This window comes from Sinocyclocheilus grahami, unplaced genomic scaffold (genome assembly GCF_001515645.1).
Source record: "Sinocyclocheilus grahami isolate Dianchi unplaced genomic scaffold, SAMN03320097.WGS_v1.1 scaffold497.1, whole genome shotgun sequence".
Lineage (NCBI taxonomy): Eukaryota > Metazoa > Chordata > Actinopteri > Cypriniformes > Cyprinidae > Sinocyclocheilus > Sinocyclocheilus grahami.
In genome coordinates this window covers 413,829-429,196 of record NW_015505676.1, presented here as the reverse complement: position 1 = coordinate 429,196, position 15,368 = coordinate 413,829, and the positions used below count along the sequence as shown (strand labels likewise).

Genomic DNA, 15,368 nt, shown 5'->3' with positions numbered 1-15,368 from the left:
TTAAAAGCGCTATATAAATAAACATAAATAGACACACACACAGATAGATAGATAGATACACAGACAGATAGATACACACACACACACAGATAGATAGATACACAGACAGATAGATACACACACACACACACAGAGATAGATAGATACACACACACACACACACACAGATAGATAGATACACAGACAGATACACACACACACACAGATAGATAGATAGATAGATACACACACACACAGATAGATAGATAGATAGATACACACACACACACACACACACACACAGATAGATAGATAGATAGATACACAGACAGATAGATACACATATAGATAGATGTGAGCACACATAGTACACACCTGTGTCAGATACCGGATCTGTGCACTCAGTTCACTCTCAACTCTGTTGACGGAGGTCTGGAACTGGTTTAGCTGTCGGTCTAATAAACTGGCATTGGCCTTCTCTTTAGAAAGCTCCAGCACGATCGTTCCTGAAAGACAGATTGCTACGATTCAATTTGTGTACTTGAATAAACATACAAAATGCTAAATAGTATCACTGTAAAGCTGTAAATATCAGGTTTAAATATGTATATTTGTAATGTCAGTCACAAAACTCAATTTAATGTAAAACAACATAAATCAATCAACTTAATCCAGTTTGCTGGTCTCCCAGTCTGGCCTAGATGGTCTGTTTACTGATTTTAAAAGGGTATTCCTTGAATGACCAGCTAAAACCAGCTTGGCTAGTCTAGGACTTTAGTAACAAACTATCTTAAGCTGGTTTAAGCATCTTTTCGTCAGCAGGAACGTCAGTTCTGTATGTTTGATCATATTTAATACGATTTCGTCATGATTTAAAGACAATGCAATCGCAATCCAAATCCCAGAATTTGACACGGTGTCTGAATAAATAAGCTTTCCATTGATGTATGGTTTGTTAGGATAGGACAATATTTAGCCGAGATACAACTATTTGAAAATCTGGAATCTGAGGGTGCAAAAAAATCTAAATATTGAGAAAATCACTTTTTGAGTTGTCCTTAGCAATGCATATTACTAATCAAAAGTTAAGTTTTGATATATTTACGGTAGGCCATTTACAAAATATCTTCATGGAACATGATTTTTAATTAATATTGTTCTGTATGTTTGATCATATTTAATACGATTTCGTCATGATTTAAAGACAATGCAATCGCAATCCAAATCCCAGAATTTGACACGGTGTCTGAATAAATAAGCTTTCCATTGATGTATGGTTTGTTAGGATAGGACAATATTTAGCCGAGATACAACTATTTGAAAATCTGGAATCTGAGGGTGCAAAAAAAATCTAAATATTGAGAAAATCACTTTTAGAGTTGTCCTTAGCAATGCATATTACTAATCAAAAATTAAGTTTTGATATATTTACGGTAGGACATTTACAAAATATCTTCATGGAACATGATTTTTTATTAATATTCTAATGATTGTTGGCATAAAAGAAAAATCGATAATGTTGACCCATGGCTATTGCTACAAATATATCCAAGGTCACATATTGAGCATTACTGAAATGAAATCCATGCATACATGTATGAAGTGACAAACCTGCGCTCTGCAGCACTAAAGCTATCTCCTTCTCCACATCTTCTAATGCCCTCAGCCTGTCGTTAGCCATTCCGAACACACAACCTACAGAAAAAAAGAGAAAATATAAGTATAAACATACAAAATACAAGCGCTCAACACTTACAAACAAACAGAATGATCAACAACAGCAGACAAACACACACGCGCGCTTTAACTAACGTTATACAAGAGTTTAATTACTGAAAAATTATAAACGCACTTCATTAATCTATACGTTTGAAAACTAAATTACATACATCTATATTGATGCACCGTAAACTAAATTTGACGAGATATTCTGCCACTGTAGCACACAAAGCGCTCTCACTGTGTAGCGAACTACGGAAGCCGCGGAAGAACACAATAACAGAACGCGAAACCCGCTGACTGCGTTGGAGAAAACTAAACATGGATGATGTTTAACTAGTAATTGAAGCCATTTGCGCAACATCTTGAGAAAATCTGCAACAGAAATTAGTTATCTAGGACTGCACGTAATGTCTAGTGTGAGAACGCTGTAATAATACATCAGATAAGCGTCTAAAACAAGTGAATTGTCCAACTGAGTTCCACCACAGATCATGGAGTCCTGGAAGAGTCACGTGCGGGCAGAGCTGTTTCACAGAGACTGCAGGCAGAGAGATCCTTTCTCTGGCCTGTTTGACAAAGGTGAGTTTTATTTCAGATGCTGTCAAATGTACAGAAACAAGCAATCAGTAGTGCTTCAGTAATGACTGGATGCTCTGACAGTGTCCAGGCTGGAGGAAATGCTGACCTTTCACACGAAACCCAGGTAAGACACACAATGCCTGACATCTATTTTAGTACTGATTTGATTTCTTGACTTATTGGAATAGATTATGCATACATTTAAATTTATTGTTTTGTTTGCTGTCATATTTGACTCAGTTTCAAAGATAATGGAAGCTCTAGATGCCCAGAAGAAGGCGGCACCCTTTATTTGAATGTGAATGAGATGGAATTTCTTAATCAACAGGTGAGAGTAATATTCAAAACCAATAAACATCAGTAATAAACTGCCTTATTGCTAAAACTAATCATTTACTTCCCACCAGATCTTGAGAGTTTGTGCATAACATTGTTTTTTTGTACCTTTAATTAAGGTTTCAGTTGCTTAATCTATATGAAATTAGTTTTTACCTTCTTTTGTTTCGGAGCATATTAAGCCATTAACTGGGACTTTTAAACATTTATTCTCAGTTTATGTTCTGATGCAAGTTTGAAATAATAAAGTTTTGTTTTTGTTTTTGAAAGAAGTCTCTAATGCTGATCAAGGCTGCATTTATTCAATCAAAAATACAGTGAAGAACAGTAATGTTGTGAAATATTATTACAGTAACTTTTATATTTGAATATATTTTACTCCTTCAGTGTCACATGATCCTTCCGAATTCATTCTAATATGCTGATTTGCTACTCTGTAAACTTTTATTTTCTTGGAATGATCAATGTTAAAAACAGTTGTGCTGCCTAATATTTTGGTGTAAACCCTGACACACCACCATTCAATAGTTTGCAGACAATAAAGACATTTTTATAAGGTTACAGACTTCCGTTTCAAATAAATTCTGTTCTTTTGAACATTATTCCTCAAAGAATCCGCAAATAATGTATCAGTTTCCACAGTCTATCACTACTACTAACGATGGAATATCCGTCCTCTTCTCTTTATTCTAGCTCAAGCAGAAAATCTCTGATCTGACTGGCAATATATACCTGAATGAGGCAGAGTTACAATACTGTCACTCACAGTAGGTCAAACAGCCAGGTACATCTTGAATAAGACGACGAAATCAAGACAAGCAGTCCTAATAGGCCTCTGTGTCTTCCTGCCATAGAGTTGCTCGCTACAGGACCGAAGCGGTTGTATTGGCCCAGGGGGCTTCCAGTCTGAAGGCTGATCTAGAGGAATGCGAGTATCAGCTGGAGTGTCAATCAAAGGAACTGACAGCACTGAGACTGGAGCACAGCTCACTGAGAGAGGAGCTGACGGCCGCAAACCTCCAGAACGAGCAGCTCCTCGACCGCTGGTTAGAGGAGAAGAAAGAGGAGGCGGAGAGGATTAATAAATATAATGCAACACAAGAAAGGTGAATGTAATTCTGTTAATATTTTATTACTGTTTCTTCAATGACTTTGCACATTGTTTTGCAATTAATTTGTCGTCCACTAGATGGCAACGTTTGGCAGGTCGACTGAAGAAGCGGTATCGAGTGAGATCTCGCGCAGCCGACAGACAGACAGAATCCAAAACTTAGCGACCTCCTTCTTATGACTTGATTATCTTATGTTTTTGCCAATTTTTCTATGCTTTTGGAGCTTATTTTCACACACACACACACACACGATAGTAAGTACACCTGAGAGCAAACGCACTGGATTTTCTTCCTGTTAATATTCTTGGCATCCATATTTAATAACACAGAGACACAGCCATGTTCTATTTCTGTTATTTTATTTTAAAAAATTAAATAAAAATTCCGTTTTAAAATAAAAATAAGATGGCAAACAGTGAATCCTGTAGGTATGAAAATTGTAATAACACAACTACTTTCCTTTCTCCTGAGGGATGTTAAATCTCTATACATTTACTTAAAAAAACAAAAACAATGCAGCAGTCCAACGAATTAAAAGCAGCAATTTCATATATTTACATTCTGCAGTAAAACAATATGTGCTCAATCACATATGATCCTCACAGCAGCACTGAGAAACATGCACAGCCCATCAATGAAACCATCCATCTGTCCATACTGTACATAGATCACATGACCGTCTCTGTAAAGTAATAAATATGGAGCAAATTTCACCATCTTTACAAATTGGCTTGCCGTTCATAAGAGCTGGCACAATATGGGAGATATACTTTTCACATGCCTATGCAAAAATGTACAAAATTCCCTGGAATCCCTTCCTTCATTAGCTTTTCATATGTATATTAATAAGTTTGACTTTTCTCCAGTTTTCAGTCAAATATCCCAATACTGCTTCTTTCGTAATGAGATGAGAATCGTTTCATTGTTACACCCTTTAGGAGATGAGATGCACAATTTGATGAGAAGCGCTTCTGCTCTTGATGAACGAGATGATAAATTCAGCAGTCCTCTTCCTTGTCGATTATTCCTTTTAACCGCAAGCGAGCAAAGTCCTCAAATACAATGTCGTCATCTGGGGTCAAACTCCTGTTAGAAAGAGTAACATGGAAAACAACGCTTAAGACAAGAGAGAAATACATACGTGATCAGTGTGCTTTGTTCATATTTAAAAAGTCTTGCTTACTTTGTGTCAAACTCTATCAAGTTGGTGTCAATTGGTGGATCCAACATTGGAGCAGCTGTTGAACAAAAAAAGTATTATTAAGGGACTTAATGAAGGAGCTCCTGTTACACTTCCATGTAGCCTATTTAGTGCAATTAAAGAGTTTATTTTTTTGTTATCTGTGTTTGATCATTTCTTGGCACAAACCTGAGGTTGAATGTAAAAGGGTGGAATCTGTGGGTTTTGGATGCATTAAAACAAAAGGCAGTTCCACCGAGACGTCCCTGAATGAAAGACAAAACCAGCACCGCCATCATTTGAAATACTTGAGGTGTGCAAGAGCTTATAAGAAAGAAGAATCTCTCACGAACTGACTAGGCCATATTTCACTCCAAAATCAATATTGCTCTTCTTTTGAACTTTCTATTTATCAAAGAATAAGCAAATCAGCATTTAAATGATTTCTGAAGGATCATGTGACACTGGAGACTGGAGTAATGGCTTCTGAAAATTCAGCTTTGACTTTGCAGGAATAAATTACAGTACATTTTTAAATATATTAAAACATTTACAACATTTTAAATGGTAATAATTCACAATATTACTGTTTTTACTGTATTTTAGATCAAATAAATGCAGCCTTGGTAAGCTTTTAAAACATTAAAAAACCTTACCAACCCAATTTTTTTCAACAGTAGTGTATATTGAACAAAAATAAAAACTACTGTAGAACCATAACAATTTTTTGGGATTCTGACATGTTCATCACATTTAAGCCCCATTCACTTCCAGTGTTAAGCGTCTCACTGTAACCATGATATTTTAAACTTTTTTTTTAAATATATATTACTGAAAATAAAATCTCATTCTAAAAAAATAACTCACACCCGTCTTTGTAAAGGAATAAAAATACATATATATATATATATAATCTGACCATTATAATTTGTCAAGCTTAAACAGCTGGTTTCATCATGTGAAAAATATTTTTTTTTTAAATTGAAAAAATCACTTTTTGTATAAATTTGTGAAGTACAACTGTAAATATACATCATTCTAGTAGTATTTGTTTTACATACATTATTTTAGTATAAAAAAATATATACAGGATGATTTTCCTTGGTGTAATAAAGAGTAAGAATTATTTACATTATAAAATGTCTTTCTTCGGATTTAGAGATAAAAATATGACCTAGACATTTCTTAGTGAGCGTCATCCATACATGCGGCTTCATGTGTGTTAAGGTTAGTGCTCTACCACTATGAATATCAGACAGGAAGCATCAGAGTAAAGTTGAGAAGAGCACTGAACAGCATGCAGATCTCCATCGTAGAGCAAACCAAGAGACACTACAGCAAGACACCAGAATGCACAATGGATGTATTTACCTCTCCAGCAAGCTGCTTAAAAGCCTGACACAAGAGACAGATGGAAGGGAAGGGAAGGAAACAGACAGAAAGAGAGACATAAAACAATGGGAGAATGACAAAATGATTTGATAACCAGAACGAAGCAGCACAGAGGGGCGAGGGTTCAGGGAGGGAATATAAAACACAAGGCTCACAGCATCCTGCAAAAATATGACCTAGACATTTCTTAGTGAGCGTCATCCATACATGCGGCTTCATGTGTGTTAAGGTTAGTGCTCTACCACTATGAATATCAGACAGGAAGCATCAGAGTAAAGTTGAGAAGAGCACTGAACAGCATGCAGATCTCCATCGTAGAGCAAACCAAGAGACACTACAGCAAGACACCAGAATGCACAATGGATGTATTTACCTCTCCAGCAAGCTGCTTAAAAGCCTGACACAAGAGACAGATGGAAGGGAAGGGAAGGAAACAGACAGAAAGAGAGACATAAAACAATGGGAGAATGACAAAATGATTTGATAACCAGAACGAAGCAGCACAGAGGGGCGAGGGTTCAGGGAGGGAATATAAAACACAAAACTCACAGCATCCTGTAAAAAATTTTAACAGCTAAAGCACAGCACGCTAATTGAAGCACCACCACTGAAAATATCAATCCGAAAAAAAAAAGATAAGAAAATAAGGTCAACCTCACAAACTGACTATTGTGAATATCCACAGAGAACTGACATGGTGTCTATAGGACAGGTGAATCATGTCGTGAATCTTGCGCACATACACACACAATGAATTACATGTGACCAATCAAAACTGTTCCCTAGTGTGTGACTGACTGTCCAGAGGATCAGGTGACTCACCCTCCACGGGAGACCACCAGCTTGATTTTGACCCGATATGACACCAGGACACCCAGAACTTCCTTATTACTCACATCCTTCACACTGCAGGCAAACACACAAACAGAATCGGTCAATCGACTCTTTATCCTTTGAAGAATTAAAATCAACACAAAACTCACTTCTGCAATGTGACATACTGTGAAACAGGAAATTCATCTGTTTTTCACTGATGAACCACGCACAACAAGACAATGAAAGTCTATTAACAAATGAATAGGGTCATTTTTATACACTGTCATTTAAAGGTTTGGGGTCAGTAAGGTTATTGAAAATTATAATCACTGTTTCCACAAAAACATTAAGCAGCTCAAATGTTTTAAATGAAATCTTTTTTTTGAGCAGCAAATCAGCATATCAGAATGATTTCTGAAGGATCATGTGACACTGAAGACTGGAGTAATGATGTTTAAAATTAAACTTTGACGCCATAGGAATAAATTATACTTTAAAATATATTTAAACTGAAAATAGTCATTCTAAATTGTAATATTTTAAAATATAACTGTTTTTAACTGTATTTTTGAGCAAATATATGAAACCTTGGTGAGAATAAGGAGACATTTCAAAAACATAAAAAAAATCTTACCAACCCCAATGTTTTGAATGGTAGAGTAGTAGTAGTAGTAGAATTCAAAGTATGAAACTTGCATTTTGTTAATATTTAAATTTCTTTACTTGCTTGATTTGTTTATTTTTTTTTGCACATACGCCTGTATGTTTTAATTAAGATAATATGGGCCAGATTTACTAACAACTTGCGCCAACGCAAACTGTCTTTCGGCGTTAAAATAGTACTGTCAGGATTTACTAAAGACACGCAGTGAAGAAGTAGCACTGTATGCATTTGTAGGAGTTTCCCTTTCAGACGCAAAATTTATGGGAGGAGTATTCAAATAAACCACGCAACGCGATTTACTAACGTTTGCGCTCATCAAATTACTGGTATTTGCGCCATTATCTTAAAGTAGGCGGTAATTTGCGCTGTGCTCGGTAGATTGCGCTGGTAATTATGGAAATGATCTGGCTGCGTCTGTGTTCTTTAATGTGCGCATTGTTAGTAAATCAGCCGCAGAATTTTCCCTCCCATCGGCGCTTTTACAGAATTGCTCACTAACGCTAATTTGCCCTGTTTAGTAAATCTGGCCCTTAAGTTGCATTTTGTAATTCCACAAAATTCTAATTTTATAGGGAAATAAATAGGTGTTTTTAATGGTAACTACTGAGCATATGGGTAAAATGTGGTGATTAAGTACAGCAATACTCACATAGTACTGGACGCCAGGTTGGTGTCCTCATGTTTGAGTTTTCCGTCCAGCGCCAGTCCTCTCTTCTCTCGATTGTTGTTGAGAGTGGGTGTGAGTGTGTACACTTTACAAAACGTAGAGCTGGATGCCACCTGATCACTGTAGGATGCAAAGACAGAACAAAAACGTATCGTTACCCATATTCACATCATTTCAAAGTCAGCAACCAGACTAAAGAAGACGACATGTTTTTTTATGTCATTTTTGGGCAGGTTTGTTTTCTTAATAACATCTCAACGATTAATCTTGAATATTAGACAGCTAAAAGTTGAGATGAAGAATAATTTCGATATAGTCTAAACTTACTCTGCCTCTATCTGAGCCACTGGACATTTGTACTGTGCTGTACTGAAGAGACAGATATCAGCATACTGTCGTACTGTAGAGACACAAATGTAAACAGTACTGTAAGAATATGTACACAGATCATAGTTGATGAAAGCGATATGAAAATAATGTCAAACTACAAACAGCAATTGGAGGACTATTGGAGGACTATAACTCACCTGATATTTTAACCCTTTTGACAGTCTTGGTTGAGTTATTGGTGACATGGACGTTAACACTGATGGGTTCCCCATGGTAATACAGCTGTGTGAGAAAAATTGAGGTTATTCATAGGTTGATTATTTCTTACTAGCACTGATCTGTGTTAGCCTTCATAATGTAGTGAAAATCTGTAGTTCTGTCAAATGATTATTCACAATTAAAGGGGTCCTATTATGCTCTTTTACAAAGTCTTGATTTTGTTTTGGGGGTGTACTAGAACAGGCTCTCATACTAGGTTGTTCGAAAAACACATTATTTTTCACATATTTGACATTATTACAACACCTCTCTCCCCAGTCTGGCATGAACGGCTTGAATAGTTCCTGTATCAAATGAAGGCCCACCTTCTGAAATACGAAATGTGCTGTGATTGGTTAGCTGGGCCAGTGTGTGCTGTGATTGGCAGCACTCGGCGCCTGGTCGGGAAATGTCATGTCCCTTACCATAGCCACCTGCGAGCTTCAGTGTAAATATTGCATCAAAATCAATTCAATTTGAGCGCGATTTAAACCCGAATGATTGTAACCACTCTAAGGTCATCTCCTTGGGAAAGCTAGCGTGTGCTAACACTCGTTGCCTTCTCTAGTGCAGCTCAACCAGGTCTCGTCCCATTCGTCGATATTTGTGATATCACAAATCCCGGAAAATATGCGTTGTAGTCCAAACGAGTCGTTCGTTGTGGTTTTTGAAAAGTGATTTCTGTTAAATAAAATATCTCCTTTTGAAGTGGACTTTGAGCTTTGTAACTCTGCAGTTGAAAAAGTGAAAAAGCATAATAACCCTTTAACTGCAGCCAAAATAAAAGTTTGTGTTTACATAATATATGTGTGTGTACTGTGTATATTTATTTTGTATATATAAGTAGACACACACATGCATGTACATATTTAAGAAAAATGTTATATTTTTTATTAGTGCTGTCAAACGATTAATCGCGATTAATACGTTTTTGTTTACATAACCTTTGTGTCTGTACTGTGTATATTTATTATATATATATAAATACACACATACAGTATATATTTTGAAAATATTTACATGTATATATTTATATAAATTATATCATTTATAAATATATACACGTAACATATTTTTCTTAAATATATACATGTACAAAATACACAGTACAGACATATATTATGTAAACAAAAACGTTTATTTTGGATACGATTAATCGTTTAACAGCATTATTTATATAAAATATTTAGATTTATTTAAAATATAAATTATATATAAATATAAATATAAACATGTAAATATCTTTAAAATATATACATGTACGTGATTGCATTTATACATAATAAACACAGTACACACACATCTATTATGTAAACACAAACTTTTATTTTAGATGCGATTAATCGCGATTAATCATTTGACAGCACTAAAAATCTGTCTATGATTTACTAAATTCCTTTGTCTTCATAGCTCATGATTGCTCAAAAATAGTCAAAATTTATGCAGCCAACATATTTATTTGTAACAAAAGAACATAAAAACAACATAGATATGAGTCCGTTTTCAAACAAAACAATTTCATTTTAATTGCATAAATGTTCACTTTCTGACAAAAAATTAGATTATTTTTCATGCTGCAATGGTTTGTCAATAGGCATACATATTCATGTGTATCAACAAAATTCAGTCCCAAAATTGTGTGGGTTATGGGGAAAATGTCAAATATATTTTACAAATGTTTTTGACACTAATATAATTTCATAAATAATTTAACAAAAAGGGTTTTTGACACCTTAGGTACTCCATACATATCCAGGTCCAAAACAATAATCTTTTTAAATGGTTATCTCTAACAAAATAATTGTAAAAAATTTGAAAGAAAATACATTATTTGTATTTGAAGATCTTGAAGCACTTGCAATGTTTCGTTCTTTCACTAAAAGCTATGCAGGTTTTAGAAATGTTTATATCTCTCTTCTGGGTCAAACGGGCCCTAACGCGTTATGAGGGTTAAACAGTACGATACCTCTTTATCTAGTGAAGCCTCTAGGTGTAAAGACCGGTCTGACATGAGGAAACTCCTCGTCGTCTCCACCATCGGCTGTGGGCCGGGTTTCTCAGGAGCATACTGGACTTTGCGTATCACTAGTCGCACTGAATTCCTGTAGAGGAAGAAATAAGCTTCAAATAAGATCTAAACTCTTTTACACTGAAAACAAATGATTGCGGGCAGAAAATTGTAAATAATCAAACCTTTTGTGGTTCTTCTCTTCCATCGTTTTGGCACAGAAAGCCCTGATCTCAAAATCCACACCACAGGCCTGGAGTGAGAAAGACGGAGGTGAACAAAGGACAAGTCCGCCAAAGCTTCACAAACAGGATGTGTGCAAAATTGGGTGACAAATCTAAAGGTGTTAAAATGAGCCTTGTATGAGTGATAATACCTTTCCTGTGTCCTCAGGCCCAGGCTGCAGAGTAACAGAGCATGGCAAGTTTTGCGGTATCTGAAAAACAGAAGAATATATCAGCTTAAGTATCTGATGATCAAGTACTTCCTATTTAAAAAAAAAAAAAAAAAAGTACATTAAAGTTAATGTAACGTACCATACCAATATTTATTTTCACCTTATAACTGATAAATGTCCAATATTATAAATTCGTATTATTTTGTCTTAAATAAAATAAAAACAGAAAATCTACTATTTTCATGTAATGTAATGACACATTTTTAAAATGTCCACTATTTTGTCTTAATAAATCACAACATAAATATATAAAATAATAATTAGAAAGCAAATACTAAAAAAATATATAATTTAACTGCAATTGAAATGTTACAAGTACATTTAAGCATCACAACATCATTATTTAAAGATTAAAAGATGCACAAAAAAAAAACTATCAGGTAGAAACTCACACTGAAATGGAAAGGATAGGCATTCTGTCCTAGTTTCTTCAAAAGCCTCTCCTGCAGACGACTGTTGGGTTTGGATTCCTCTGGAATGAGAGGATAGGCCTGAAAAGTGTAGATGTAAAGATCTTTTCGGAAGGAGAGCCCTAGAACGTCAAGGTCCTCACGGCCATACCGGAAAGCACAGGTTAAGGTCACAAATACTGGAGGAAAAACAAATAAAGTTTTAGAGATTATTACAGAAACACCAGAAGAGAAGACATCATTTGCATATGATGTGAAGTAAGTTGTCATAAAGTATAGAAAAACACTCTATATGAGATAAGCTTCAGTTCATCAACTGGAAAACCAAACAGTAGGGATGCACGATATATTGGTATCATATCATTTAATTGTGCATGCTCATTTCCTTGTATTTACATTTAGATTACCTTTGCCATCATCTAATGCTCACTTGAAACTTTAAAAAGTAATAATTTAATAATACTGTTGTCATTTTTAGATGATAAATCTCAAAATAAATATCAATTTTTCATGCTGTACATTATAATGTTGAAATGCAGAAATTCTAGCAACTAATTTACTGATTTTCATTTTTAGTGTTTTTTTTATTATTATTATTATTATTATTATTATTATCAATCAGATGCAATTTTAATATCTGCAGTTTACTGGTTACCAGCCCTTACATGATAATCATTATTGAGTTAAAGGTCTTGTCCAGAATTGTAATTTCAAGGCATTTATACCAAATAACAAAGATGCTTTCTGGCTCACCTTTTCTATCTTTGAGATATTCAGGTTCGACCAGAATCACGCCATCTGTAGCAGAAGTATATATGATTTATGTCAGTGCACTTTCACTAGTAGACTTTCACTTCTCCATTTTAATTCAATTGAACTGTTTATCTGAAACCACTAACCAACAGGGTCCACATGATCTAGATGGTCCACAAAATCTCTTTTTCCCAAATATACTGTAAGCTGTGAAAACAGACAAGGTTTTAACTACAACTTGTGGAAACCAAAACTGTGACTCTGTGATATATAAAAACATCTTACCTTGCAATTTGGACTGGATTTCTTGAATACCCTTTAGAATAAGAGATATGAGTGCATGAGTAAATCACAGACATTATCAAAGCTGATCTTTTGTAAATGTAGGTGGGAACATTTTAAAGTGAAGAAGATGGCAAGAGCAAACAAATGGTGGAGAGCAACAAATGGCATGCTGGGAGAACTAGTTTGCTTGCAAAGCCCAGTATTACTACAATCATGCTGACGATATTAAGAATACTAAGTTTTATTAAATAAGCAGAAAGAGCAGCATGAGAATGTTGCATAGACCCTACATGGCCAGCTGTTGTTAGCTGTCAGGCTATGCGACATGCATGCTAAAGGATGAACTGGCTTCTGATGAAACATTTGCAAATGCTTAATACATATTTCTAACACAATTATATATACAAAACATTTTAAATATAATTAACGTGCACGTTAAGTGCTGTTTCTCCATCATGCTCAGTCAGCTTATCCATCCACGTCCATTTACAATCCAGCTAGTATTAGCTTTCCTACTGTTCGCTTTATAATTTCAACAATAATGATACCAGACAAAATTAATTTGAGGTCTGAAGCTTTAAAAAACACTCACCGGGTGCCTGCCTTGTCCCCCATAATGAGGGAGAATTTGGCCGCGGGAATTTGTGGAGGAAAACACAGCTATGGCACACTGAGTGTAAACAGCAGCAGCTCCTCCCGTAGCTGGCGGTGGGCGGAGCTACCGTTGAGTCACGTGATCGGACACCCACAAAAAAGCGGCAGCTCAGAGAGCGTGCAAGCAAAGAAATACATTATTTAATAACACTGAATAATCGCTTCTATTCTATTTCATGAATTATTTATGTATTAATTATATATATATAGTACAAAATAAATATAGCATAATAGCCTACTAGGTATTTTAAAATTAAAATGTACAGCATAGTTCGTGTTACAATAGTGAGGTACTAGAGCTCATCCGTGCTTTGATAACACAGGGGGTCAAACATGTCATTTTTTGATGCATTTCTATCCAGTGGCAGTGTGGGATGATATCAAAGGAGAAATATTTTCTCTGAGAGGTTTTCCCTGTATCTGTCTGTGTAATATCTGCACCATCATTGTTTGGTTGGGCCATTAATGTGGTAGATGGTTGTTTTTATTTATAATTATAGCTTGAAGGGAGTAGCTTCACAGAACACTGTTGGTGTCACAACACATGCTGGTATAAAATGATGAGGGGATTTCTTTTTGCTCCTGTTGTCAGACTCAGTTGCATTATATCAGTATTGAGCTGAAGAGAGAAACAAACCATCCACTGTTTCATCATAAACTATGAAATCAAAAATCCATGCTTTGGTAAATCATAAAAAAGGTCTACATAAGTATAACATAAAGTTGAAATTGTGGCATACTAAATCATAATTATGACATAAAATGTCAGATTTTTAAATGAAAAAAGTCATCACACCAATGAGCTTATTTGAGGGCAGAAATGGATATAATCTTCCAAAATTATTAAGTCAACGTGATGACAAAAATAAAATGTCTGACTTACAATGCACAGATATCACATTATAATTGTAACTTTTTGTCTTATGACTTTTTAATATGATAATTTTGACTTTATTTCATAATGTACATTTTGTCATAATTATGACTTTTTATGTCATAAGTTCAACTTGTTTTAGCTTCTATACATCTAAATCATAAATACACTCATAACTGCTTGCCTGCTTTTACATGAAGTTGTACTGTAATTCTCGGCATGATGTCTAGCTTTTGAGGATCTTTTGGTCTACTTCACTTCTACTACTTCTTCTTCTTCTTCTTCTTCTTCTTCTTCTGATGTTTAATGGCGGTTGCAAACCAGCTTTTGGTGCATATTCTGCCACCTACTGGGATGGCGTGTGAGGCGCTGATGTCTACTTCACTTTGTCAGGCAGGTCCTATTTAAGAGATTTCTTGATTGCGAACAGGTGTGGCAGTAATCAGGCCTGGGTGTGGCTAGAGAAATTGAACTCAGGTGTGAAAAACCACAGTTTTAACGGGGGCAAACACTTCTTCACACAGCGCCATGTAGTTTTGGATTTTGTTTTCCCTTAATAATAAAAACCTTCATTTAAAAACTGCATGTTGTGTTTACTTGTGTTATTTTTGACTAATATTTAAATTAGTTTGATGATCTGAAACATTAAAGTGTGACAAACATGCAAAAAAAAAAGAAGAAATCAGGAAGGGGCCAACACTTTTTCACACCACTGTATATAGTAGTCAACATTTGAAGTGGATCAAAATCTTTCATCAAAGTTGTCCAAAAACCAAAACCGTACCCATTCTTGTCTTAGGACAACTCTGATGAACCTTTTTGATCCACTTCAAATGTTGACTAGGCTACCATTTTGTGGGGTAGTGGCCCAAAGCAAAAAACGGGCACTGGG

General features: G+C 35.3%; 3 protein-coding genes across 10 annotated transcripts in view; 1 reads left to right on the top strand and 2 right to left on the bottom strand.

Moving 5' to 3' along the window:
• med11 (mediator complex subunit 11) overlaps positions 1-3,464 on the bottom strand; it is a 5,070-nt gene extending 1,606 nt beyond the window's left edge. Inside the window, exons 1-3 of one of the 5 annotated variants that reach the window (XM_016236804.1) lie at positions 3,383-3,464; positions 1,591-1,674; positions 355-485 (exon numbers count right to left, since the gene is read on the bottom strand). In XM_016236804.1, the coding sequence (XP_016092290.1) occupies positions 355-485; positions 1,591-1,660 (201 nt within the window). In that variant the 5' untranslated portion in view covers positions 1,661-1,674; positions 3,383-3,464. The other 4 variants (XM_016236805.1, XM_016236802.1, XM_016236801.1 and 1 more) reach the window with 4 other exon arrangements.
• On the top strand, positions 2,185-4,083 carry LOC107554315 (autophagy-related protein 16-1). Its single transcript, XM_016236800.1, has 6 exons — positions 2,185-2,280; positions 2,362-2,404; positions 2,521-2,608; positions 3,310-3,383; positions 3,471-3,722; positions 3,806-4,083. Exons 1-6 carry the CDS (start codon positions 2,193-2,195, stop codon positions 3,888-3,890), a joined length of 630 nt encoding a protein of 209 aa, XP_016092286.1. The 5' UTR covers positions 2,185-2,192; the 3' UTR covers positions 3,891-4,083.
• A 38-nt stretch (positions 4,084-4,121) lies between these two features.
• On the bottom strand, positions 4,122-13,685 carry LOC107554314 (arrestin red cell). Of its 4 annotated transcripts, none has more exons than XM_016236796.1 (16): positions 13,541-13,685; positions 12,949-12,979; positions 12,810-12,870; positions 12,664-12,708; positions 11,893-12,089; positions 11,420-11,479; positions 11,229-11,296; positions 11,002-11,137; positions 8,975-9,059; positions 8,775-8,847; positions 8,430-8,567; positions 7,123-7,206; positions 6,674-6,697; positions 5,098-5,192; positions 4,912-4,966; positions 4,122-4,814 (listed from the first exon to the last, which is right to left on the bottom strand). In XM_016236796.1, the coding sequence occupies exons 1-16, from the start codon at positions 13,561-13,563 to the stop codon at positions 4,727-4,729; spliced, it is 1,263 nt and encodes a 420-aa protein (XP_016092282.1). In that variant the 5' UTR covers positions 13,564-13,685; the 3' UTR covers positions 4,122-4,726. The 4 variants fall into 4 exon arrangements, with proteins under 4 accessions (XP_016092282.1, XP_016092284.1, XP_016092283.1 ...); XM_016236798.1 differs by lacking the exon at positions 6,674-6,697 and adding an exon at positions 6,280-6,303 and having other exon boundaries at positions 5,098-5,174; XM_016236797.1 differs by having other exon boundaries at positions 4,123-4,814; positions 5,098-5,174.
• Positions 13,686-15,368: the final 1,683 nt, after the last annotated feature.

Bases quoted from the DNA above. Each gene is read 5' to 3' on its own strand.
- LOC107554314 (XM_016236796.1), bottom strand. From the start codon at position 13,563: ATGGGGGACAAGGCAGGCACCCG. The intron at 12,090-12,663 runs GTGAGCCAGAAA...TTTTTCCTCCAG, and splicing joins ATATCTCAAAGATAGAAAAG to TATTTGTGACCTTAACCTGT. The intron at 11,297-11,419 runs GTATTATCACTC...TTCTCACTCCAG, and splicing joins GGCCTGAGGACACAGGAAAG to GCCTGTGGTGTGGATTTTGA.
- LOC107554315 (XM_016236800.1), top strand. From the start codon at position 2,193: ATGGAGTCCTGGAAGAGTCACGTGCGGGCAGAGCTGTTTCACAGAGAC. The intron at 2,405-2,520 runs GTAAGACACACA...TATTTGACTCAG, and splicing joins ACCTTTCACACGAAACCCAG to TTTCAAAGATAATGGAAGCT. The intron at 3,723-3,805 runs GTGAATGTAATT...GTCGTCCACTAG, and splicing joins TATAATGCAACACAAGAAAG to ATGGCAACGTTTGGCAGGTC.